The sequence below is a fragment of the Peromyscus maniculatus genome, chromosome 17 (assembly GCF_049852395.1).
Source record: "Peromyscus maniculatus bairdii isolate BWxNUB_F1_BW_parent chromosome 17, HU_Pman_BW_mat_3.1, whole genome shotgun sequence".
NCBI lineage: Eukaryota > Metazoa > Chordata > Mammalia > Rodentia > Cricetidae > Peromyscus > Peromyscus maniculatus.
This window is the reverse complement of record NC_134868.1, coordinates 5,180,312-5,204,839: the sequence shown is the minus strand read 5'-3', so window position 1 is coordinate 5,204,839 and position 24,528 is coordinate 5,180,312. Positions and strand designations below refer to the sequence as shown.

The following is a 24,528-nucleotide window of genomic DNA, read 5'->3' as shown; positions in this document are numbered from 1 at the left end:
ACTTACAGATAAATGTAGCTCTCACTCTCACTCTCACTCTTTGTCAAAACAAATTATTTTTGCAATAGATAGAGAAAATTAAATTACAGAAATCCACAGCTTGTTGGTATACAGGTAACAAGTTACTAAGGGGTACCTGAATTCAATTTCTACACATATGTCTGGGAAATATCATGAAAGAGAGGATAGAAGGATTTTAAAAGACAGAGGATAAGGACATCTTCTGTGGGATTGTATGCTCTACATAGGAAAAAAAAGCTGTTCAAATGAATTCTCAATGGTATGGTAGCCTAAACAAGGCTTGAGAGGTGACAACACTACTAGACTTAGCCACATGAGTGGAGAAAATACCATGAACCCCTAGCCCTTTTCCTACAGGCTATTAATGACTGCCAAGAGGAGGATAAATGGTCTTGACAGGAATGAGTCACCAAACTGGTTATCCAATACCAGTTTCATTGGTCCAATATTGGTCCAATATTCATTCCAAAAATATATATAAATTAAATAGATATGAATAATAACTTGTATTCATATACATACATATATTACATTATGAGCAAAACTAAATAGAATCAGCAGTGTGTAGTCATAAAGTATTCAGTATGTATACACAAAATAGTAATTATTAAATTAAATATAAGAGAGGGAATAGAAAGTATTAGGAGAACTTACAGTAGAGGAAGGGGAACCACAAGACAGGGAGGACTATTTTGCTAATAGCCAATTGAAAAGGACAAAATTATATTATAAACATCTATGAACTCTAATGATAAAATGCAATATTTTGTACAATTAATAAATGCTGACAAAGTAAAAATTCAGTGTGTTTAATTGGTCACTATATGAACTACAATCTTTAAACTTATTTCATTATTCTTGAATAAAATCATGACTTTCACCCTCCTCTTCATGATTCCTTTCCATCTTTATAGGATTAAGCTCAAGACCTACATGATTTTTCTGTCCTTCCTCTTTGCCGTTGAAGAGGTCAACAAAAACTCTAATATTTTACCAAACATGACTTTGGGAATTGATGCAAATAATTTCCCATTTATTGATGCAGACACAATGTATATTTCTTTAAAGTGGATCTCAGGTATTAACAGAATGATTCCTAATTACAACTGTAGGAAAGAGAGCAAGTCTGTAGTATTAATTACAGGACCATCATGGACAGCATCTGCTCTCTTTGGAGAACTGCTGCAGCTGTACAAATTTCCACAGGTGAGTATTGCACGAATAGAGTGAAATGTATTGATTATTTGTTCAGTGATAATGATGTATTCATGGAGGAAAATGATAAGTGGAGACTGGATTTATGCATCATGCAAAATTTCTGTTTAAACTTAATTACTGAGGGATCTTCATTAGGAATAGACAAGTGGTAGAAGTTGTAAAAGACCATGTATTTTTCTGAATCTGAGTCTTATGAATATTCCAAAACATTCTGAGGATATGGATGGTGACTGTAATTAGGAAAAGAGACAATCTTCCTTCCCAAACTTTTAGCTATTGTTAAGTGCAAATAGGTTTCATAATTGTGCGAGACTTGTCTTCATATTATTATTAACTCTCTTATTTTCTTAGCTCACCATTGGGCGTTATGATCCCATCCTGAGTGGCAATACCCATTTAACTTCTGTGTATCAGATGGCACCTAAAGACACCTTTCTGGCCCATGCTATGATCTCTTTAATCCGTTATTTCCACTGGAACTGGGTGGGGCTTTGTATCTCAGAAGATGAAAGAAGCCTTCAGTTTGGGTCTGACTTTAGAATAGAAATGGACAAGAATGGTATCTGTGTGGCCTTTGTGGAAATCATGTCACTCAGTAGATCATTAGTATCTCCAGATATTAAAGTGTATGAAATTCTTCACATCTTGAAATCATCAGTAAATGTGATTATAGTCTATTTTGACTCTGATTCACTGATCACATTTTTTCACATGGTAGTACATTCTCTAATGACACAAAAAGTCTGGGTCATGGCCTCACCATATCTTTCTTTCAAAATGAAACAAAGTATGTTCTTACACCCAGTTCATGGTTCTCTCATGTTTTCACACCACCATAAGGAAATCGCAGGTTTTAGAAAATTTATCCATGCTATTAACCCCTTGAAATACCCAAATGATATTTACTTAGCTATACACTGGTCTTCAATGTTTGATTGTTCATTTTCTGAGTCTGACTGCACAAAACTGGAGAACTGTCCACTCAATGCCTCCTTGGGAATGTTACCTTATCCATTTATTGACATGGCCATGAGTGAGGAGAGTTACAACCTATACAATGCTGTGTATGCTGTGGCCCATATTCTTCATGATTTATTTCTTCATCAGGTAGAATTTCAGGGACTAGAAGGTTTAAAGAGATTGGTAAATTTCCCCTGGAAGGTAATGGACACTTCTTTGATGCCACAGATTATAAGAGAGACAATTTTCTCAAGAAAGAATTTATGGGAACAGAAAGTGACCAGTTGTGGGTGTGATTTACAGAAATATTAGACAGAAATCTTTTTGCAGTTTGCAGTAAGACAGAATATAATAAGTAATGATATCATATTGATGAACAAATTACCAGAATGAAATGGGAAATTCATTTTATGTCAACATTCTCATTTTGTTTTTTGTAAAATTTGTGTGTGTGTGTGTGTGTGTGTGTGTGTGTGTGTGTGTGTGTGTGTGTGTGTATGTGCGTGCACGTGTGTGTGTGCATGTTTGGTTACACCAATACACATATGGAATACAGGATTCACATAGAAATCAGATGTAATTTTGCTAGAGTTATTTCTTCAGCAGAAAAAATATTTTCTATATAAAAAATGATGTTTGATTAGGAATTGCTTTAAATCCAGCAATATATAAAATAACTTTAGGATGCTTAAATGCTGCTGAGAAAACATGGGTATTGTACATAAATGATGTTTAAAGAGGACTTTGTGTATTAATAATTACATGAGATTACATATCACCTATATATCTTAAGATCATCGTTTAATATGTCAAGCTGTCACTGCACTACTGAGATCTGGATGAACAACATTAATCATGTTCTGATTCATAGTGCATTTTGTTTCGTCTTATTGACCTCGGGAATATTAGTTAATTTTAGCTTTTCATACCATTGAACTTGTTATGCTTTATTCGTTGTTGTGGTAAATCTGCCTTGTGATGTAATAGATAAAAAACAAGAAGGGCTTTTCCATGTATTGCTTCCTGATTAACCTGAACCATTCATTGCTCCTAGCTACACTCCTTTCTAAGGAATACTCAGCTTTACCATTTGGATTCTAACCAAGTGATTTTGGATGAGAAAAGGAAATATGTGGCAGAATATGATATTCTCAACTATTGCCATTTTCCAATCAATTTTGTGCACATGTTGAAAGTAGGAATGTTTTCTCCATTTGCACCTCCTGGTCAGCAATTGTCCTTACACGAGGACATGATAGAGTGGGCCTTAGGATTTACAGAGGTTGGTGGAAGCTAACATAATATTTTGAACTATAAATAACTAACATCATATCCTTGTTTTTATTATTCTTGATTTCTGGTTACTCTGTTCTTGGCCTCCAATGTACATTTCTCAAATATGATTTAAGGAATTTTTGTTTATACTGATAGAATTGGTCTTGTGTATTTGTCAATCTTTGCATTAGATTTATGTTTTTCATAAGATCCAAATACAATGTCTTTGTTAACATTCATCACTATAAAATTGTCAAAGGAACTCTAATCTTATACTAATACACATACTATAGATTGCTGTATACCATAGTTAGGTATTTTATTGGTATTTGTCTTATACTGTGGTATTACACTAAAAGTCCACAGCAGAGGAAATTATTCTCCACATGACAGTCAAATAGCAAGTAAAAAACATCTGGTACCAGGTTCAAAATATCCACAAAGTACTAATTTAGTGAACATGAATTTATCAGGATGCAAATTGTACAGTTTTCATGAATTCTCAGAGAATATCAGGATTAGAGAACGCTCTTTATGCCATGAACTTATATACAAACAAAAAACTTCTAAAGAATCAGTTTAACTGAAGAACACAAAGTTATGTTGTAAAGTTCCTGTTCACTGAGTCACTGTATTTATTGTTATGTTGCATGAATGATGAAGTAGTTACTAGTGCATCTCTGATTTTCCTCAGACCCCACAATCACTGTGCAGTGAGAGTTGCAGTCCTGGATTCAGGAAAGCACATATGGAAGGAAAGGCTATCTGTTGTTTTGATTGTACTCCTTGTCCAGAAAATGAGATTTCTAATGAAACAAGTAAGTGTAAACATTATGACACAGTCATCCTTTCTCTTTAGTATTCCTCTTTAAATCTAATAAATGGATATCATTAGAAAATAACATTAAGTGTCCCTGCATAAGTCCCAGGCTCGGTCTGGGAGGGGGGAATGGACCTGCCTGGACTGAGTCTACCAGGTCAACCCTGGTCCTCGGGGGAGACCTTGATCTGGAGGAGGTGGGAATGGGGGGTGGGCAGGGGGGAGGGGTGGGCGAGAGGGGGAGAACAGGGGATTCTGTGGCTATTATGTTGAACTGAATGGTGTTGTAAAATAATAATAATAATAATAATAATTAAAAAAAAGATTAATTTCAAAAAAAAGAAAATAACATTAAAACCGTATTAATTTCCCTGTACTTATTTATTTTAAAAATCTACTATTAAAATGAGAGTACAAAATTATACAATAAGCAGAATACAATCACAACTCTGTCTTGATAATTATTTTATTTTGAGGAAAGAAGCTATCACAGTGTATGCCTTTGGGGACTAGAATTCTTGTGTTGTATTATTTGTATAATAATTAGAGGAATCTCCCACCTGTGTTTCATCTTCAGTTATTTTCAAAGGTTTTATTCCATTAATAAATGGGTTTTGAAATCCTGGGTTGTCTTCATCATTTTAATCAACTTTATGTTTTTGTTTCCATGGAGATCATTCAAGTGTTTATTCTCCTTATGGTAATGCTTCTTCAAATCATTCAGCTCTTTCTTCATGTCTTCTTTAAACTCCATTTATTCTTTGATGTTTACGATGGTTCTCTCAAATTCTTTGTCCCATATTTTATCTTGGTAATTCTTGTTGAAACCATTTCTGTTAGACTGATGAATTCAGAGAGGATGGGATACTGCTTTGATCTTTTTTATTTTATTGGTATTTTTATGATGAGTTCAGTGTATGCAGAATCATTTTTTCAGTTTGCTGACTGATATAGACAGAGTAGGATGGAATAGAGCACAGAATGTGAAGTTTGGGTTGAGTATAAAGGCTGGAGAAGGCTTAATTGGATTTGAAATAATATGGACACCACAAGCTGGACTGGCATGCATGATATATGTACAGAGTTGTGTCTAGAACAGGGAATAGTGAAAGAGGGATGATCCAGTCCAGACCAGAACAATGGATTGGGCCCAGGTTTGATCTGGGGGTTCGGTTTGGAGTATGAAGAAGAGGATCAGGCAGGCTCATCTGTCTAGAAATGTTCACAAGTTGTATAGGATCTATCTGGGCAGAGAATTGTGGTGCAGTATTCAAGGGATATATAGGTTGTGGAAGGGAGACATGGGTTGTGTCCAGATCATGAATTCTGGAGTAAAGCTGGTTGGTTATTCAGAATAGACCAGGACAATGGATGTGGGTCCTTGTGTAGATCTGAAGGTTGGGAAAGTCATGTGGAGGAGAGGATGAGGTAGACTTATCTGAATAGAACCTGATACAAGATGTCCAAAATCTGGGTTGGTGTAGTGCTTATATATGATGCATAAGGGAATTTTAGTTTTGAATTTTTTTTTTTTTTTTTTTGGTTTTTCGAGACAGGGTTTCTCTGTGTAGCTTTGCGCCTTTCCTGGAGCTCACTTGGTAGCCCAGGCTGGCCTCGAACTCACAGAGATCCGCCTGCCTCCGCCTCCCGAGTGCTGGGATTAAAGGCGTGCGCCACCAACGCCCGGCTTAGTTTTGAATTTTTATCTGGTGAAACTTGAATGTGAATGAAAGATGTTCAACATTTCTTTCTCTGCCTATAATGTATCTGTACTCAGTAATTAAGAGAGAGTATACATTGTGAACTTTTTCCTAATTATAGTAGCATGGTTTTATTTTTTCCTTTTTAGAACAATATTGGCTTCGGTCTTGTCAAAATATATCCTTAATCAAGTTGCAGTATGTCTCCATATATAATTTCCTCCCTAGATCTTTAAGCATGGCAGGCTGATTTTTATTAATGGCATTTACACAACTACTGTGGTGATCATGATATTTTTATATAAGTCTATTTGTATAATGTACTTTTTTATTGACTTGCATATCTTAGAAAAGGCAACTTGATGTTTGATTTTTGCTGATATTTGTTTTGCATTGTCTTATTGAGAGTTTGAAATTAATTTTACTAGTAATATTGGTTTATAATTACTTTTTCATTACTGGAGTAAAGTTTTCTCCCCACTTTGTTATTAGAATAATTCTGATGTAATTGAAGCAGTTTGCAAGTATTCCTTCTATTTCTATTTTTTGAATAATTACTGATGTAATTATTCAGAAGTAAAATTTTATATTTAATAATAAATTGTGGTCTGGACTGGACAACCTCGCTTGCACTATCCTCAGTTCTAGGCACAAGCCTATACATATATCTGAATGCCAGCCCAACACATTGTATTCATCTAATTTCACTTCACTTAAACCATCTCCTATCTTTATGTCCAACCCAAACTGCACATTCTGTGCTCTATTCCATCCTACTCTGTCTATATCAGTCAGCAAACTGAAAAAAAAATGATTCTGCATATTGAAAATTTTCATAAATAAAAATGGTTGAAAGTCTTATCTGAAAATATGTTAGATTTTAATTTTGAAACAGAGCCCTTTTATAGTGAAGGCTTTTTTATTCCTGGGACAGTCAACTTATTTGTGTTTGTTTGTTTATATTGTTCATTGCTTCTTAGATTTTCTTTGATCATTCAGATCTGTATAGAAATTCATTTCCTTCCTTAAGCTATTTTAAGTGTAATAACTTGTAGGCTGTTAAGTATTCCCTCATAACATTGTAAAGTTCTTTGATGTTTATTGTAATATTTTCCAAATTATGTGTGATTTTTATTTATTAGATCTCTTTTGTGTGTTTGTTTAATTCTGATAAGATACTGTCAAGATTGTTTTCTTTTTGAAGACCCAGCTTTTAGTTTCATTTGCTGTTTTGTGTTCCACTTACATTAGTTTCTGTACAGGTTTTTAATATATAGTCCAATATACTGGACTTAGGACTGTTTGCTTTTTGTTTTACCTAATACTGGAATTTAAAAATTAAGAGACATATTTGTACAATATTTTTTTTTATTTTTCCAGGCATGTATATTTCTCTCAGAGCACTGCTTTTAGCAATTCCAAGATATTTGCTGTTTTGTGTTTTCTTTTCTTTCTTTCTTTCTTTTTTTTTTTTTTTTTTTTTTTTTTGGTTTTTCAAGACAGGGTTTCTCTGTGTAGCTTTGTGCCTTTCCTGGGACTCACTTGGTAGCCCAGGCTGACCTTGAACTCACAAAGATTTGCCAGGCTCTGCCTCCTGAGTGCTGGGATTAAAGGCATGTGCCACCACCGCCAGCCTTGTGTTTTCTTTTCTATGTGTATCCAAGAACATTTAACTTTCTTTCTTGTTTATTTCATGAAACATTTATCCTTTGAGAGTGTATCATATAATCTCTATAAGTTTATATATTTTCTAGTGGTTTTTATTACTATATTGTTTTTTGCTATTTACTGTATAATTATATTTTGAACAGACAGAATCAGTGGAGTTATTGAAATTTTATTGTATTACTGGCTTTTGTTTTTTGTTATTAATATATGTGACTTGTCATCGATTTTATAGAAACTTCCTTGGGCTGCTGGATGCAATTTATATTTTTTAGTCTTTTGTCTGGAGTATCAGTGAGGGACATTTGATATACAGTGTCATTTAGATCTTGTTTCTCTCCATTTATTTTTGTCCAGATGAGCTGTGTGTTTCACAATGCAGGATACTGTAATCAATAATACTGAATTGAAGTCAACCAGTCCCTTGATTTCTAGTAATATATTGTTTTAGAAATTGGGTGTAGCAGTGTGTAGACTTCATGTGCTTCAGATTGTAATGTTTCCTTGGCTTATTGGTCCCTTGTCCAGAATCAAGTATCCTATTTCATATCTTCTGATGAATTTTGTTTGAAGTCCCTTTTATAAGATTTTAGGAAATTAACAGCTTGTTTCCTGGTCTCATTTGATTGAAATTTTTTTTTCCAGTCTTTTGATTCTATGGTGGTGACTAACTCTGAAGACGCATTGGATTTCTTGTAGATAATGAAAGGATGTATTTGTTTCCTGTTCATTGAACTTTCAGTGTCTTTTGGCTGGGGAGTTGAATCCTTTACCATTTAAAGTTACTAAAAAATGTGAGTTGATTGCTGTCATCTTGATGCTTTTATTCTGTCTTTGTCCTTAGTCATATTTTTACTTCAATAATTATAGTTTTACCTTTCTTTCTTTCTACACACTCTTTGGTATGCTAATTCCTCTCTTCAGCCTAAAGTATTACGTCTAGTATTTTCTGTAGATCAGGCTTAGTGTACATAAAGTATTTAGACTGTTTATATCTTAAAAAGTTTTTCTTTTTTTTTCAACGATGCAGATAGTTTTGCATGGTAGAGTACCCTAAACTGCATCTGTGGTGTTTTAGAAGTTGAAGTACAATGCTCCAGGATCTTTTGTTTTTAAAAGATTCTACTGAAACTTTTCTCTCTTTCTAATTCTGTAATGGATTTTTGTTTGAGTTTTTTTGTGATGAGTGAGTGAGTAAAATTTATTAAATTCTGAAAGTGTAAAATGTGATATGAAACTTTACAGTTTCTGTTTCCAATATAAATTATAACTGTATTTAAGTACATTATATTGTATATGGTTTTTGTATGCGTAATTTTGGTTTGTAATTCTTATATTTATTTTCAGACCTTTTAGTAACAAAGTTTACAAAAATTAAGGTTTTTGATTTTTAAATATATTTTTACATTAAATAATCTGTTAATGTTTTTATCTTCTTCCAACTTCTCCCAGATTCTCTCCACCTCTCTATTCACCTAAATCCACACTTTTCTCTTTATCTTTTATTAGAGAACAAAGGGGAATAAAAAAAGAAAGAAAGAAAAGTAAACTAAACAAACCAGAATAAGACAAAATAAATAGAAAGAAGAGAGTCATAAAAATTCACAAGAACATGTAGAGACACATACATTCACACACTGAGAAATCCCATAAAAGCACATAATCAGAAACCATGACATGCAAGCCAAATACCTGTAAGACAAAAAAGAAACAAATGACCAGACAAAGCTTTACAAGATGATAAAATAACCCAAAAACCAAACCAAAACAACAACAACAAAAGTAAATAAATAAAACAAACACAAATCTAAAAAACATCATAGTTTGTTTCTTGCTGTTTATTTATTTCTGGGCATAAAGTCTGTACTTAAATAAGATTTGTATACCTAATGGCACTCTATTGGAGAAAATTAATTTTTCCTTTATGATAATTATTAATTGTAGATAGATTCTGGGTTATATAGAGACTTGTGTCTGCTTCCCTTCTCAGCATGGAATCCCCATGTTGCTTAGACCTGTGCCAGCCCTGTGCATGCTGCCACAGGTTGAATTCTTATACATGTCAGTTCTTTTGTGCCTATAAGGCAATTGTTTCTTGGTGCCTGCCATCCCCATTGGCTTTTACACTCTTTCAGCTTCTTCTTCAGCAAATACCCTTGAGCCCTGAGGGAAGGATTTGATAGACATCTCATTTAGTACAGAACATGCTAAGTTTTCTCACTATCTGCATATTTTCTAGTTCTGGGTCTTTGTATTTGTTCAATCTACTTCAGGATGAAGCTTTTCTGATAACTGCTGAGGAAGATAGCAGAATGTTGCTAGCTATCATTTTATTGATGCATTCCATTACCAAAACAGTATTGTATATGAACTTCTAAATGGTCTTAATAAATAAAAAACACAGAGCCAGAAATTTGGGTTAAAGCCCAAGAGAAAGATCAGAGGAATAGGACAAACCATGAGCTGACCCCACCTCTTCAACTCTGCAGCTTCCAAGGAGAGCTTCTTTTTGTGTACTCACGTTATATGCCTTTTCTGTTCTGTTCTCTCAATGGATATCTTATCTCAGCTACATCACTTCCTCTTCCTACACAGCTCTGTCACTTTCTGTCTGTGTGTACAGACCTTGAGATCTCTAAGGTTGGTACTGGGATTAAAAGCATGTGTCACCAAACATGGCTCTGTTCCCTAGTGTCACCTTGAACACACAGAGATCCTGCCTACTAACTGATAGGATTAAGGGAATTTGCTACCATTACTGACTTCTTTGTTTACTTATAATGGATTACTCTTCCCTCTGATCTTCAGGCAAGCTTTATTAATTAAAGAAAGCACAAATAAAATATCACCACATTTCCCCATTTCTGTCTAATTAAAATAAAAATCTTAAAACTAATATGAGAGAAACTATATACAATAAAAACAATAACTATGTACAATATGTACAAGCAATAAATATGTCAACAATGTCTAGTCCATTTGCATTTGACAAATTCAGAGAAAATATTCCATTATCTATCCTAGTTTGGTGAATTCAAAATGTACCTAATTCACTTTCTATCAGAATTTATATTACCCATAGAAAACTATCTTATGATGTCTTTCAAACTTAAACACTTAACACCTCTTAGTGAGTTTCTTTTCTGAATTTCTTAACAAGGAAAACTGTAACTACAACTATCTAATCTTCAACTCCCTCAAAGACCAGAGGAGGAAATAATATTACCAATAAAACAGGATGTGCAAACAAGTGACTTCCAAAAAAATTAGTTATGATAGAAACAGCCAGCTTCCTGGACAGTCACCCAAGTTTCTCTGCACATTAAGCCAACATCTTTGGCCCACAGGCTTAACATATCTGACAGAATCTCTTGTGAAGTAGGATGTAAGCCAGGCCTACAGCTTGACTTCACATTCAGTGTGAGTATTCCATGTACCAGATAAACTTGAATTCCACCAGTGTCCTGTCATGATTCAGGATTTTAAATTCTGGAAATTGCTGGTGTTTTTGGAATTCAGCTTCCCATTCTTCTCGGCTAGTGGGTGGTTTCATCTCCACATCCCATTCTTCTCCACATGCCATTCTTCTCAGAATCTTATTCTTCTCTGCATTCCATTCTTCTTGGCTTGTGGGTGGATTCATCTCCTTTGTAAAATCCATTGAGAGGCCAAACTTTGTCATCCTAGTTACTCCTCCAAGAAAAACTGTTTCACCTACTGTTCCTCTGCACACCAGAAGCCATTGGTGATACCAGGAGCAGACATGTCTCATAGTATAAAAAAACAAAAAACAAAAACAAAACAAAACAAAACCACAAAACTACATTATTAAACATTTTAAATGCCATATTCTGTAGATCTCTGAAGTGTTTGTTGATGACTTCTCTATCTAAAATATATCTCTTCTTGACCTTGACCTTGAGAACATATCTAGTATGACTATAAGTTCGATTGTTTAACTACTAACTTTCATTACTTTATATCCTAATAGTTGGTAATAAAAACATTCAAGGATTAACAAAATTCTATAACATTGTTAAATTAACTGTATAGGTACAATACTTTGAACAAGATTAGAAATACATGTATAGAATTTTCTAATAAAATAAATCTCAAATTAGTATCAATATATATAATTTGTATATAATATACAAAAATCAAATCCATTGTAAAATATTTTAAAACTAGTAGTTGCATGTTAAAAGTAGATTCAATAATTTACCTTTTATCTATGTCATGTCTATATCCTCTCTTATTTCTTTTAGGAGTAGATTCAATAATCTAACCTTTATTCTATCATTTCTATATCTTTTTTTTCAAACAAGAACCTTAAATCTAATCTTTGTTTAGTATTTTTCCTGACAATTAGCAATAACAACTTGTAACCAACCATCCTAAACAATGACAAGTATCCCAAACCCAAAACCCAATGAAAGACCATAAACCACCTGGCCCACATCTTGTATATGTGCATGCCGTGTTCTTAAAATTGCTTCCTGCTGTGGGCAAACACATCTTTAGGGGATTCTGAAAAGAAAAATTTTGGTTAATATTCAAGTTCCTGGAGAGGAAATTATATCATTTGTTGTCCTGTCTCTGTATAATGTGAAAGTGTAGGGCTTACCTCAAGATCTTGTTCAAGCAGTCTGTGAGGCTGGATCATCTTAGCTGGCCATCTTGAAATTGTCCTGAACACTTTGTAGTCCAAAGCTGATCTTTGGGTGATATTTGTCAGCTTAGTGATATTATTGTGCATGTGGAATCATCCTTGGGGACCCCCATTATCTTTCTGAGATTTCAAATTTGCTCTTAGGCCTGGTCTTGATTCCCTGAAGAAAAGTGATAGAGACTCCAATACAAAAACATATATAGGCAGCTAAATGAAGCCTTTTTCTAAAATTAGTACTCTATATGACCATTAATATAATAACAAAAGTACTATATATATGTATATATTTATTAACCTTTTAAATTTTGATATGAAATTCTTTCCTTAAGAAAAGTTTAAAGAATCAAAATAGAACCAAAGAATTGAGGTTAGTGGCAATAGAATAGCCCCTTAATTTTGGTTTTCTTCTGTCCCATATCAGATGGCTCTTTCTTCTGACATGATACAGAGATTTTTGCATTTTCCTTTAATAAACGTGCTTGGGTGTAGAGAAGGAGAGAGCCGTTATCCAACTTCAAAACCGGCTTTAATTTTAACTGTACTGGGACTACATAATGACCATTTGTGTTGTCTCTGTAGAGAAGAACAGAAACAAACATTTAGGCAGACTTATGAAATTCTACATGTGATAAACCAATAGGCCAATTTATTCTTTTTCTTGGGACATTTTTTTCTAGATGATTTGTCCTTTTTCTTCAAATGTCTCATTTGACCTGTGTTCTTCAGATTATTTACCCTTCATTCTCCTGAAAGAAAAAACAAAAACAAAAACATTTCCCCCTTTGAGAAGGTTTCCTTTTGGCAAGTTATATCTGATTAAATGAAAAGCATTTGTTAGTGGTATAATTTAGTTTAAATTGGATGGTCATTCTTGGCAATAAACTATCACCTTTTCTAATTAAGAGATTTCTGTAATTCAAATCAATTTTGATGGTGTCCATAGCTTTTCTTCTTCTGTAGAAACAAAAGCAAAACATCATCCCCAATGTTGTACATATCCTGGTTTCCATTCTGAGGTTAGCACATCTTTAAAGTATCTAGGCTGATTTACTTATGTAGTTGTTTCTATTATGCATTGTCTTTCCACAGCTGTTGTTCCTTTCTCATTAGCATTGAGAAAATTCAAAATTATTAGAGCCTTATGTAATCTATTTCTGGGGAGGTCTTTGTTACCCGTTTCTGTTTACTTATCATATACTTTAGAGTTCACCTTGATCCTTTTATGATTACTTGGCCTGTAGGATTATGTGCTATACCTGTAATATGCTTTATACTATAATAAGCAAAAAAAATGCTTCATTTTACCAGACATAGGTGGAAGCATTCCTAGTTTTTTTTCAGTTATAGTCTTTTTTTTATTTTACAATACTATTCAGTTCTACATAACAGCCACTGATTCCCTTGTTCTCTCCCTTCTTGCCCCCCTCCCCTTACACCCAGCCCACCCCCCATTCCCACCTCCTCCAGATCAAGGCCTCCCCCGAGGACTGGGATTGACCTGATAGACTCAGTCTAGGCTGGTCCAGTCCTCTCCTCCCAGATTGAGCCAAGCGTCCCTGCATAAGTCCCAGGTTTTAAACAGCTAACTCATGCAACGAGCCCAGGACCTGGTACCACTGCCTAGATGCCTCCCAAACAAATAAAGCCAATCAACTGTCTCACCTATTCAGAGGGCCTGATCCAGTTGGGGGCCCCTCAGCCTTTGGTTCATAGTTCATGTGTTTCCATTCGTTTGGTTATTTGTCCCTGTGCTTTATCCAACCTTGGTTTCATCAATTCTCCTCATATAAACCCTCCTCTTTCTCACTCATTATACTCCCAGCACTCCACCCGGGGCCTAGCCGTGGATGTCTGCATCCAGATTCCTCAGTCCTTGGATGGTGTTTATGGCACAACTATTAGGGTGTTTGGCCATCCCATCACCAGAGTAGGTCAGTCCTGGCTGTCTCTCGACCATTGCCAGCAGTCTTTTGTGGGGGTATCTTTGTGGATTTCTGTGGGCCTCTTTAGCTCTTTGTTTCTTCCTTTTCTCATGTGGTCTTCATTTACCATGGTCTCCTATTCCTTGTTAACCCTCTCTTTTCTTGATCCAGCTAGGATCTCCCGCTCTCTTTCCCTCGACCCTCGCCCTTCATTGCTCCCACTCATGTCCAGGCTGTTCATGTAGATCTCATCCATTTCTCCATGTCTTTCTTGGGGTCCTGATTTCCAGGTAGCCTCACTGGTGATGTGAGTAGCAGTTCAGTCATCCTTGTTCCACATCTAGCATCCTCCTATGAGTGAGTACATATCATATTTGCCTTTCTGAGTCTGGGTTACCTCACTCAGGATGATTTTTTTCTAGATCCATCCATTTGCCTGCAAACCTCATGATGTCATTGTTTTTCTCTGCTAAGTAGTATTCCATTGTGTATATGTGCCACAATTTATTTATCCATTCTTCAGTTGAAGGGCATCTAGGTTGTTTCCAGGTTTTGGCTATTACAAACAATGCTGATATGAACATAGCTGAGCAAGCGCTCTTGTGGTATGATTGAGCATTTCTTGGGTATATGCCCAAGAGTGGTATAGCTGGATCTTGGGGGAGATTGATTCCCAATTTTCTAAAAAAAGCGCCATATTGATTTCCAAAGTGGTTGTACAAGTTTGCTTTCCCACCAGCAGTGGAGGAGAGTTCCCCTAGTTTCACATCCTCTCCAGCATAAAGTGTCTTCAGTGTTTTTTATCTTAGCTATTCTGACAGGCATAAGGTGGTATCTCAGATTTGTTTTGATTTGCATTTTCCTAATGATTAGGGATGTTGAGCAATTCCTTAAATGTCTTCAAGCCATTTGAGTTTCCTCTGTTGAGAATTCTCTGTTTAGTTCTAAAGCCCATTTCTAATTGGACTGTTGGTCGTTTTGATGTCTAATTTCTTGAGTTCCTTATATATTCTGGATACCAGTCCTCTGTCACATGTGGGGTTGGTGAAGATCTTTTCCCATTCTGTAGGCTGTTGTTTTGCCTTGTTGACCGTATCCTTTGCTCTACAAAAGCTTCTCAGTTTCAAGAGGTCCCATTGACTGATTGTTTCTCTCAGTGTCTGTGCTACTAGTGTTGTATTTAGGAAGTGATCTCCTATGCCCATATGTTCAAGACTCCTTCCTACTTTCTCTTCTAGCAGGTTCAGAGTAGCTGGATTTATGTTGAGGTCCTTGATCCACTTGGACTTAAATTTTGTGCACGGTGACAGATATGGATCTATTTGCAGCCTTCTACACGTTGATATCCAGTTATGCCAGCACCATTTGTTGAAGATGCTTTCTTTTTTCCATTGTACACTTTTGGCTTCTTTGTCAAAAATTATATGTTCATAGGTGTGTGGGTTAATGTCAGGGTCTTCAATTGAATTCCATTGGTCCACATGTCGGTTTTTATGCCAATACCAAGCTGTTTTTATTACAGTAGCTCTATAGTAGAGCTTGAAGTCAGGGATTGTGATGCCTCCAGAGGTTGTTTTATTGTACAGGATTCTTTTGGCTATCCTGGGTTTTTTGTTTTTCCATATGAAGTTGAGTATTACTCTTTCCAGGTCTGTGAAGAATTGTGTTGGTATTTTGATGGGGATTGCATTGAATCTGTAGATTGCTTTTGGTAAAATTGCCATTTTTACTATGTTGGTCCTGCCTATCCTTGAGGATGGGAGATCTTTCCATTTTCTGACATCTTCTTCTATTTCTTTTTTCAGGGACTTAAAGTTCTTGTCATATAGGTCCTTCACTTGCTTGGTTAGTGTTACCCCAAGGTATTTTATGTCATTTGTGGCTATTGTAAAGGGTGATGTATCTCTGATTGCCTTCTCAGCTTCTTTGTCCATTGTATATAGGAGGGCTACTGATTTTTTTGAGTTGATCTTGTATCCTGCTATGTTGCTGAAGGTGTTCATAAGCATTGTCAGTTCCTGGGTGGAATCTTTGGGGTCACTCAAGTATACTATCATGTCATCTGCAAATAGGGAAAGCTTGACTTCTTCCTTTCCAATTTGTATCCCCTTAATCTTCTTATGTTGTCTTATTTCTCTGGCTAGAACTTCAAGTACTATATTGAATAAGTATGGGGAGAGTGGACAGCCTTGCCGCGTTCCTGATTTTAGTAGAATTGCTTTGAGTTTCTCTCCATTTAATTTGATGTTGGCTGTTGGCTTGCTGTAAATTGCCTTTATTATGTTTAGGTATGTTCCCTGTATTCCTGATCGCTCCAAGACTTTTATCATGAAGGGGTGTTGGATTTTGTCAAATGCCTTTTCTGCATCTAGTGAGATGATCATGTTTTTTTCTTTCAGTTTGTTTATATGGTGTATTACATTGATGGACTTTCGTATGTTGAACCACCCTTGCATCCCTGGGATGAAGCCTACTTGGTCATGGTGGATAATTGTTCTGATGTGTTCTTGGAGTCTGTTTGCCAGTGTTTTATTGAGTATTTTTGCATCAATGTTCATTAGGGAGATCGGTCTGTAGTTATCTTTCTTTGATGTATCTTTGTTTGGTTTAGAAATCAGGGTAATTGTAGCCTCATAGAAGGAGTTTGGTAATGTTCCTTCCATTTCTATTATGTGGAACAATTTCGAGAGTATTGGTATTAACTCTTCTCTGAAGATCTGTTAGAATTCTTTGCTGAAACCATCTGGTCCTGGGCTGTTTTTGGTTGGGAGAATTTTAATGACTGTTTCTATTTCCTTAGGGGTTATTGGACTATTTAAATAGTTTATCTGGTCTTGATTTAACTTAGGTATGTGGTACCTATCCAGAAAAATGTCCATTTCTTTTAGGTTTTCCAGTTTTGTGGAGTAGAGGTTTTTGAAATATGACCTGATAATTCTCTGGATTTCCTCAATGTCAGTTGCTATGTCCCCCTTTTTATTTCTGATTTTGTTGATTTGGATTCTCTCTCTGTCTGTCTTTTGGTTAGTTTAGATAAGGGCTTGTCTATCTTGTTGATTTTCTCAAAGAACCAACTCTTTGTTTCATTAATTTTTTGTATTATTCTCTTAGTTTCTAATTTATTAATTTCACCTCTCACTTTGATAATTTCCTGGCATCTATGTTTCCTGGGAGACTTTGCTTCTTCTTGTTCTAGAGCTTTCAGGTGTGCTGTTAAGTCACTAATGTGAGATTTCTCCAACATCTTTATGTGGGCATTTAGTGCTATGAATTTCCCTCTTAGCACTGCTTTCATAGTGTCCCATAAGTTTGGGTATGAGGTGTCTTCATTTTCATTGATCTCTAGGAAATCTTTAATTTCTTTTCTTTATTTCTTCCTTAACCCATTGTTGATTCGGTTGAGCATTATTCAGTTTCCATGAGACTGTTGGTTTTCTGTAGTTTTTGTTGTTGTTGAACTTTAAACCATGGTGGTGTATTGGAACACAGGTTATTCCAATTTTTTGTATCTGTTGAGATTTGCTTTGTAGCCAAGTATGTGGTCAATTTTAAAGGAAGTTCCATGGCATGCTGGGAAAAAGGTATATTCTTTTTTGTTAGGATGGAATGTTCTGTAGATATCTATTACGTCCATTTGGTTCATGACATCAGTTAAGCATTGCTAGTTTTTATTTGTGCAGGTATAACCATGATGGCCATAACTTCTAGAAAATGTGTGATTACTGAATCAGCTTTTTCAGAACTCAGAGCAGTTGCTCATTGAAATCCTGAATAAGTATCTTTGGTGTGGTATACACATTTCTGCATTTGACAAATTCTGCAAAGTGAAACACATCCATCTGACAGATTTCATTCTCTGAGTACCCTTCGTGTCACATCCTGCTGGTAGTGGAGTCTGATTGTAAAAAGAACAAGTAGGACATTTCCTTACAATTTCTTGGCTTGTTGCCAGGTTACTGAAAAATCCATTGTTAAACCTTTACTATTGACATGATGTTTTTTATGAAATTCTGAGGCCACCAGCACATTTCCTATCAACTGTTTATCAATCTCATCATTACCTTTTGCTACAGGGCCTGGCAGACATATATGGTATCAGATATGACTTATATATAAGGGCTGCTTCCTATTCCTGATTATGTCTTGAAAGTGAATAAAAACCAAAGTTAATTATGACTCATCAGGAATAAATTATTAAGTCTCAATATGTAAGACCACCCTTTCAGAACACTGAGAGTCAGTAACTATGTTGACAGGTTCAGAAAAATCCATTAATACCAACAGAATAACATACACTTCCAATTTTTGAACCAAATAATAAGGACTTTGAATCACTTGACTTAAATTTTCTGACTTGTAACATGCCTTTCCTTGTTTGTTCGCCTCTATATAAAATGTATGAGCTCCAGATATGGGTGTTTCCCAAGCAATTTGAGGCAGAATCCAATCAACTCTCATTATAAGTTGAATTCTATCACTTTTGGGATATCTCTCCCAAAAAAATTATTGCAAGATCTTTGCCAAGGTTCACTTTCTGCCCATAATTTGTTTATGTTATCCTTATTTAAAGGTACTATAATTTTTGCTGTGTCTATTCCTGCTGAACTGACAAAGTCTCAATTTTCCTTTTAAAATCATATCAGATATCTTTTCCACATAAGTTTGTAATTTTTTACTCTGTTTATATCATGGAAATAGCCATTAAAATATAATGTTTTCCCTCTGCATTAAAATTCCTGTAGGAGAATGCTTAGAGGGTAAAATAACGAAAATTCAATCAACCTTTGGATCCATACTTTCCACGTGTCCTTCCTGTACTTTCCTTTCCACCAAAGCCAATTCTCTCTCAGATTCACCTGATAATTCTCTTGGACTATTTAAGTCCTTGTCACCTCCTAAGGTTTTGAAGAAATTACTCAGTTCATCCTTTTTTACCCCAACAACAGTTCATAGATGGGAAATGTCTTCAAATAATCTTTGAAAGGCATTAAAATACATAATTGATCTCTTCTAATTTGCACCTTTTGGGGTTTAATTTTTGTGGACCTGTTTTGTAACCCACATAATTAATAGAATCTTCTGTTTGTATCTTTTCAGGAGAAATTTGTAATCCCCAACAAGGCAAAATTTTCTTTACTTCTTCAAATATTCTTTCTATAGTATCTGCATTTGAATCAGCTAGTCCATGTAATGATAAATTATAGATTTAGGAAATTATATTATGTATTCCAATGACTGTTGTACAAAATATTGTCACAGGGTTGTGCTATTCAACATTCCCTGTGGGAGAACCCTCCATTGATATCTCTTGACTGGCTGAGAATCATTATAAGTAGGCATTGTGAAGTCAAATCTTTCTCTGTCTCTTTTTGTAAGGGTATTGAAAAGAAACAGTCTTTTAAATTGATAACTATAAGAAGCCATCCTTTAGGTAATGAAGGAGGCAAAAAAAATTCTAGAGTGTAGAGAGGTCATTGGCTGAATTACTTTGTTAACTGCTCTTAGGTCTGTTACCATTCTCCATTACCAGATTTCTTTTAATAACAAAAACAGGAGAATTCCAAGGGCTGGTTGATTCTTTAATCAGCTGAGCATTTAACTGCCCTTATACCAGCTCTTCCAAGGCCTGCAGTTTCTCTGTTGATAAGGCTATTGCTGAATCCATACAGGCTTATCTGTAAACCATTTTAAAAGTTGAGTTGTTGGTGACTTTGAAAGTTCAGCTGTTATTGTGCCCCGTTGTTCCACAATCTGAATGGCCAGTGACTTGTCTTAATATAGATACCTCCTAACATTTCTCTCAGAAACATGTATTAGTTTATGGTTTGTTTCTGAGATTGGGGGATTGTTAATCTTGGTATTCCATTGTTGTAACAGATCATGATCCCTTAAGTTCAAAGCTATGTTTGCCATGGATGGCTTTAATTTTCCTCTCTGTCCTTCTGGACCTATACTTTCAAGCCATCTTGCACTCTGTTTCACTGAGGTAGTGTTCTAATCCCTAACAGCTGAACATTTACATCCTTAAGAGGCCAATTTGGAAGCCAAAATTCTGGTGCAATTCTTGTAACATCTATTTGTACTTTTAATTTTGTTCTTTGTTCATTTATAGTAGTTTGCCACATTCGCCTTATGGTTTCTCCTGAATTTCCTGTTCTCTCTGCTACAGCTGTTACATCATCATGAACAGCGTGGTTTATTTCAATATGCATTTGGTTATTTAATTGCTCTGAGAAGGGGTTTCTTCTAATATGGCAGGAAAAAATCTGAACTGAATTTGTAATGGGGTCCTGCATGAGGCTCCTGTGAGAATTGCATGATGTCAAAGGCAAAGGATTACTTTGTCTGCCCCTTGTTGATCTACATTCATTGGTTCAATGTTTTCCCTTACCACATATTCTGTATAATCCAGAAGGAAGAAGCATTCTGTTGGCCTTATTCCTTGAATAAACATTCTTTCTAGGAAAGCCCTGTTTACACTCCCTTTTCTAATGACCTTGGTTAATGCAACTGAAACATCTGACATTATTATTTTTCCTCAAAGTTTTTCATATCACATCTCCTATCCACATATCATCATGGTCATGAGACTCAATTTTAATTATATCCCTGATTGGATCCTCCAAGGGTACTGATCTTGCATTTTAAAGACTGGTTATTGTTTTGCATGCTGAATTTGCATTCTCAAAAGCCAAAGATTTAATTATTATCTGACTAGCTTCTGAATTTCATGTCCTTCTATTTACTGCTGAAGAAAGCATTTGTAAGAAATCTGTGAAGGATTCTTTTGGGCCTTGTGTAACTTTTATAAATAATTCAATTTTCTTCCCTGCCTCCTCAAATCTCTCCCATGCATTCATGGCTGCCATGTGGCATAAATTTATAAATATTGTCTTTGTATATCAGGGTAATTGCCTTCTCCAAGAAGCTGATCCTTGGAAATATCCACACCTCTAGTCCTATGTTCTTGTTCTATTGTTTTAGCTTCCTCTTTAAACCAAGTTGTCCATTGAAATTGTGCTCCAGCCTCTAAGACAACTGTAATTAATTATTTCCAGTCATGAGAGATAATTCTACACAAATTCATCAAAAGTTTAACATCTGCTTTACAAATGAAGAATGAATGCCATATGTTACTATAGCTAGTTTAAATCTCCTTAAAACTAACATTTCCACCGGATTCCAATTAGCTTGTACATGCCCTTGAGGAGGTATTTCCTGTAAGGTTACTAGATAGATTAATTTTGTTTGTTTGAAAACAGGCTGTCTCTCTGTAACTGTATAATTCAATCCTGAAATAATTTCACCTTTAAATTCTGTATGGGTCTGAATTTGTCTATAATTCATTTTAACAAGTTTTTCTAAAGTCAACACTGAATTAGATTCACCTTTAAATTCTCCTGTCTGGGTCTGAATTTCTCTATGATTCATTTTAACATTTTTGTCTAAATCTTTTATCTTATTACTTAAATTGACCAACATTTTTAATGCTCAAATGAAAATAATCAAGCAAATAATATTCATAATTTCTAATCCCATCAATATTAATTATACTCTCATTTTATTGTTCCATTTTCAGACTGCCTTATATGTTATCAGTAACAAAATTTATTGCATAGTAAAGACGTTTCCCATTTTTTTAATGTGGAAAAAACAATTTTTAACTAATTTCACTCTTTAAGATATCTTAATTGACTTACCAAATTTGTCATTGCATAGAACAGTAGAAGTCCAAGAGATTTTCAAAGCAGCTACCTAGTGTGGTAGCTGTCTGAGATGGGAATCGAGAGAGAGAGAGACCATACCACCCACCATGAGAAAGAAAGCCAAAGAGACTCTAGCCATGTGCACTGGCCTGACCTTTGCAACCAGGCCTGAGCCAGGGGCCCTGTAAGCCCACAAGCATTTTTGAATGAATTCTTGCCAAGTTCATTGGGTGCCACTTGTAGACAAATTTCTAAATGGTCTTAATAAATAAAAAACACAGAGCCAGAAATTTTAGTTAAAGCCCAAAAGAAAGATCAGAGGTATAGGAAGAACCATGAGCTAGCCTCACCTCACCAACTCTGCAGCTTCCAAGAAGAGCTTCTTTCTGTATACTCACATTTATATGCCTTTTCTGTTCTGTTCTCTCATTGGCTCTCTTATTCCAACTACATCACTTCCACTTCCTACACAAGTCTGTCACTTTTTGTCTGTCTGTACAGACCTCAAGACCTCCATGTTTGATACTGGGATTATAGCTAAGGTACTGTTCACCATTATCTTTTGGTAGGTTTCAGATTAATCATTAGTACCATCAACATTAGTCATTAGGGCTGGAGGTTCTAATTAGGAAACTTGTCATTTTCTCTGTGTTTAATGTATTATCTAGGCATAGTCTTCAGCAAGAGGACCTTCCTCTTAGTTTTTGGAGAGTAAAAAATAGCCTAGATGAATATATTGTTTGATGGAGTTAACAGAGCCCCTTTTGATAAAAATTCCATCTGATGGAACACATTTCAAGCACTGAAGGTTTCATTTGGTGACAAGAGATGACTAAATGTGGAATCTCCCCATTTCCTGGTCTCTTACTAATAAATTTCCCTCAAAACTTTTTATTTCACAACAGATATGGAGCAGTGTTTGAGGTGTGGAGATAATCAATATGCCAATATGCAGAGAATTCACTGCATTCAAAAAGGTGTGACCTTCCTATCCTATGAAGATGCTTTGGGGATGATTTTAACCTCCTTATCCTTGTTCTTCTCTGGACTGGCAGTTTCTATTCTTGGGATCTTTGTAAAACACCGAACCACTCCAATTGTCAAAGCTAATAATAGAACACTTAGCTATATTCTGCTCATCTCCCTCACCCTCTGTTTTCTCTGTCCTTTGCTCTTCATTGGTTATCCCAACACAGCCACTTGCATTCTACAGCAGACAGTATTTTCAGCTGTGTTCACTGTGGCTCTTTCCACTGTCTTAGCCAAAACTGTTACTGTGGTTCTGGCATTCAGCATTACTTCTCCAGGAAGAAGGATGAGATGGTTGTTGATATCAAGAGTACCTAACTTCATAGTTCCCTTCTGCACTCTGATCCAACTTATTCCCCTTGGCATATGGCTGGGGACATCACCTCCTTTTGTTGACATAGATACACACTCAGAATATGATCACATCATCATTGTGTGCAACAAGGGTTCAGTCACTGCTTTTTACTGTGTCCTTGGATACCTGGGCTGCCTGGCAGTGGGGAGCTTCACCCTGGCTTTTCTTGTGAGAAACCTGCCTGATACTTTTAATGAAGCCAAGTTCCTGACCTTTAGCATGCTGGTTTTTTGTAGTGTCTGGGTCACCTTCCTTCCTGTCTACCAAAGCACCAAGGGCAAGGCTGTGGTGGCCACAGAGGTATTTTCTATCTTGGCTTCTAGTGCTTGTCTTCTAGGATGCATTTTTCTCCCAAAGTGCTATATTATTCTGTTAAGGCCAGAAAGAATTTATGGTTATCATTGTAGGAATAAGAAACATTTTGAAACTAAAATGTCTGAAATTAAACTTGTTTGTTTCCTACATTGAGTATCTTGGGACAGTTACAATATACTCCAGTCATCACACTGTACTCTTGGTTTTGCTATTATGGACATATGGCTCTGGGATTATTCTAACATTTGAAGTACTACAAACCATAGCCATCAGCCCTTCACCTCTTACTCCCCCCACACACACTTTATTTTTAGAAATATATGATTCTTCCTTTAAATATGAAGCTTCGTCTTGTCACCTTGGAATATATAACAGGCATTTTGTTTATCCAGTCTAGATATTTAGTTTCCTCACATTATTTTATCCCATCCAACCTTTGAATATCTGCAGTCCATTATCTCATATTGTGCTTTGGAAAATAACTATTGTTACATTGTATTTTGTATACACTAATGTATTAATTTTGCATGCATTTGTGTGTTTTCTAATTTTTATTAAATATACACATGTACTCCTTTCATCTACTAACTGTAACCCTATGATTTAACAGCAATTATTGGATCATCTTTAAATTTTTCAACAGTATCAAACTTTAATTCTCTCTCTGAGTTTTCACCTGTTAATCACTGACTTAATTTGCTATATTGATTTTTAGAGATTATTCATTTGTGCCTATTTTATCTTCCACAATTTGCTGTTTGTAAAACCATCAAACTCAGCCAATCATAGCAGCAAACCCTCAGCTAATCCAAAGAAAACTGTATAAAACAGTGTGTCCAAATGAAACAAATGCAGAGCTTTTATCAAGCCACC

At 35.4% G+C, this 24,528-nt stretch overlaps 1 protein-coding gene across 1 annotated transcript; it reads left to right on the top strand.

Moving 5' to 3' along the window:
• Nucleotides 1-891: 891 nt before the first annotated feature.
• LOC143269141 (vomeronasal type-2 receptor 116-like) lies at nt 892-23,808 on the top strand. The gene is made up of 5 exons (XM_076553828.1): nt 892-1,227; nt 1,591-2,400; nt 3,254-3,481; nt 4,169-4,292; nt 22,862-23,808. Exons 1-5 carry the CDS (start codon nt 892-894, stop codon nt 23,806-23,808), a joined length of 2,445 nt encoding a protein of 814 aa, XP_076409943.1.
• Nucleotides 23,809-24,528: the final 720 nt, after the last annotated feature.

Excerpts from the sequence above, each read along its gene's own strand:
- LOC143269141 (XM_076553828.1), top strand. The coding sequence starts at position 892 with ATGACTTTCACCCTCCTCTTCATGATTCCTTTCCATCTTTATAGGATT. Across the intron at positions 2,401-3,253 it reads TGGTAAATTTCCCCTGGAAG|CTACACTCCTTTCTAAGGAA; the intron begins GTAATGGACACT and ends CATTGCTCCTAG. Across the intron at positions 3,482-4,168 it reads GGGCCTTAGGATTTACAGAG|ACCCCACAATCACTGTGCAG; the intron begins GTTGGTGGAAGC and ends GATTTTCCTCAG.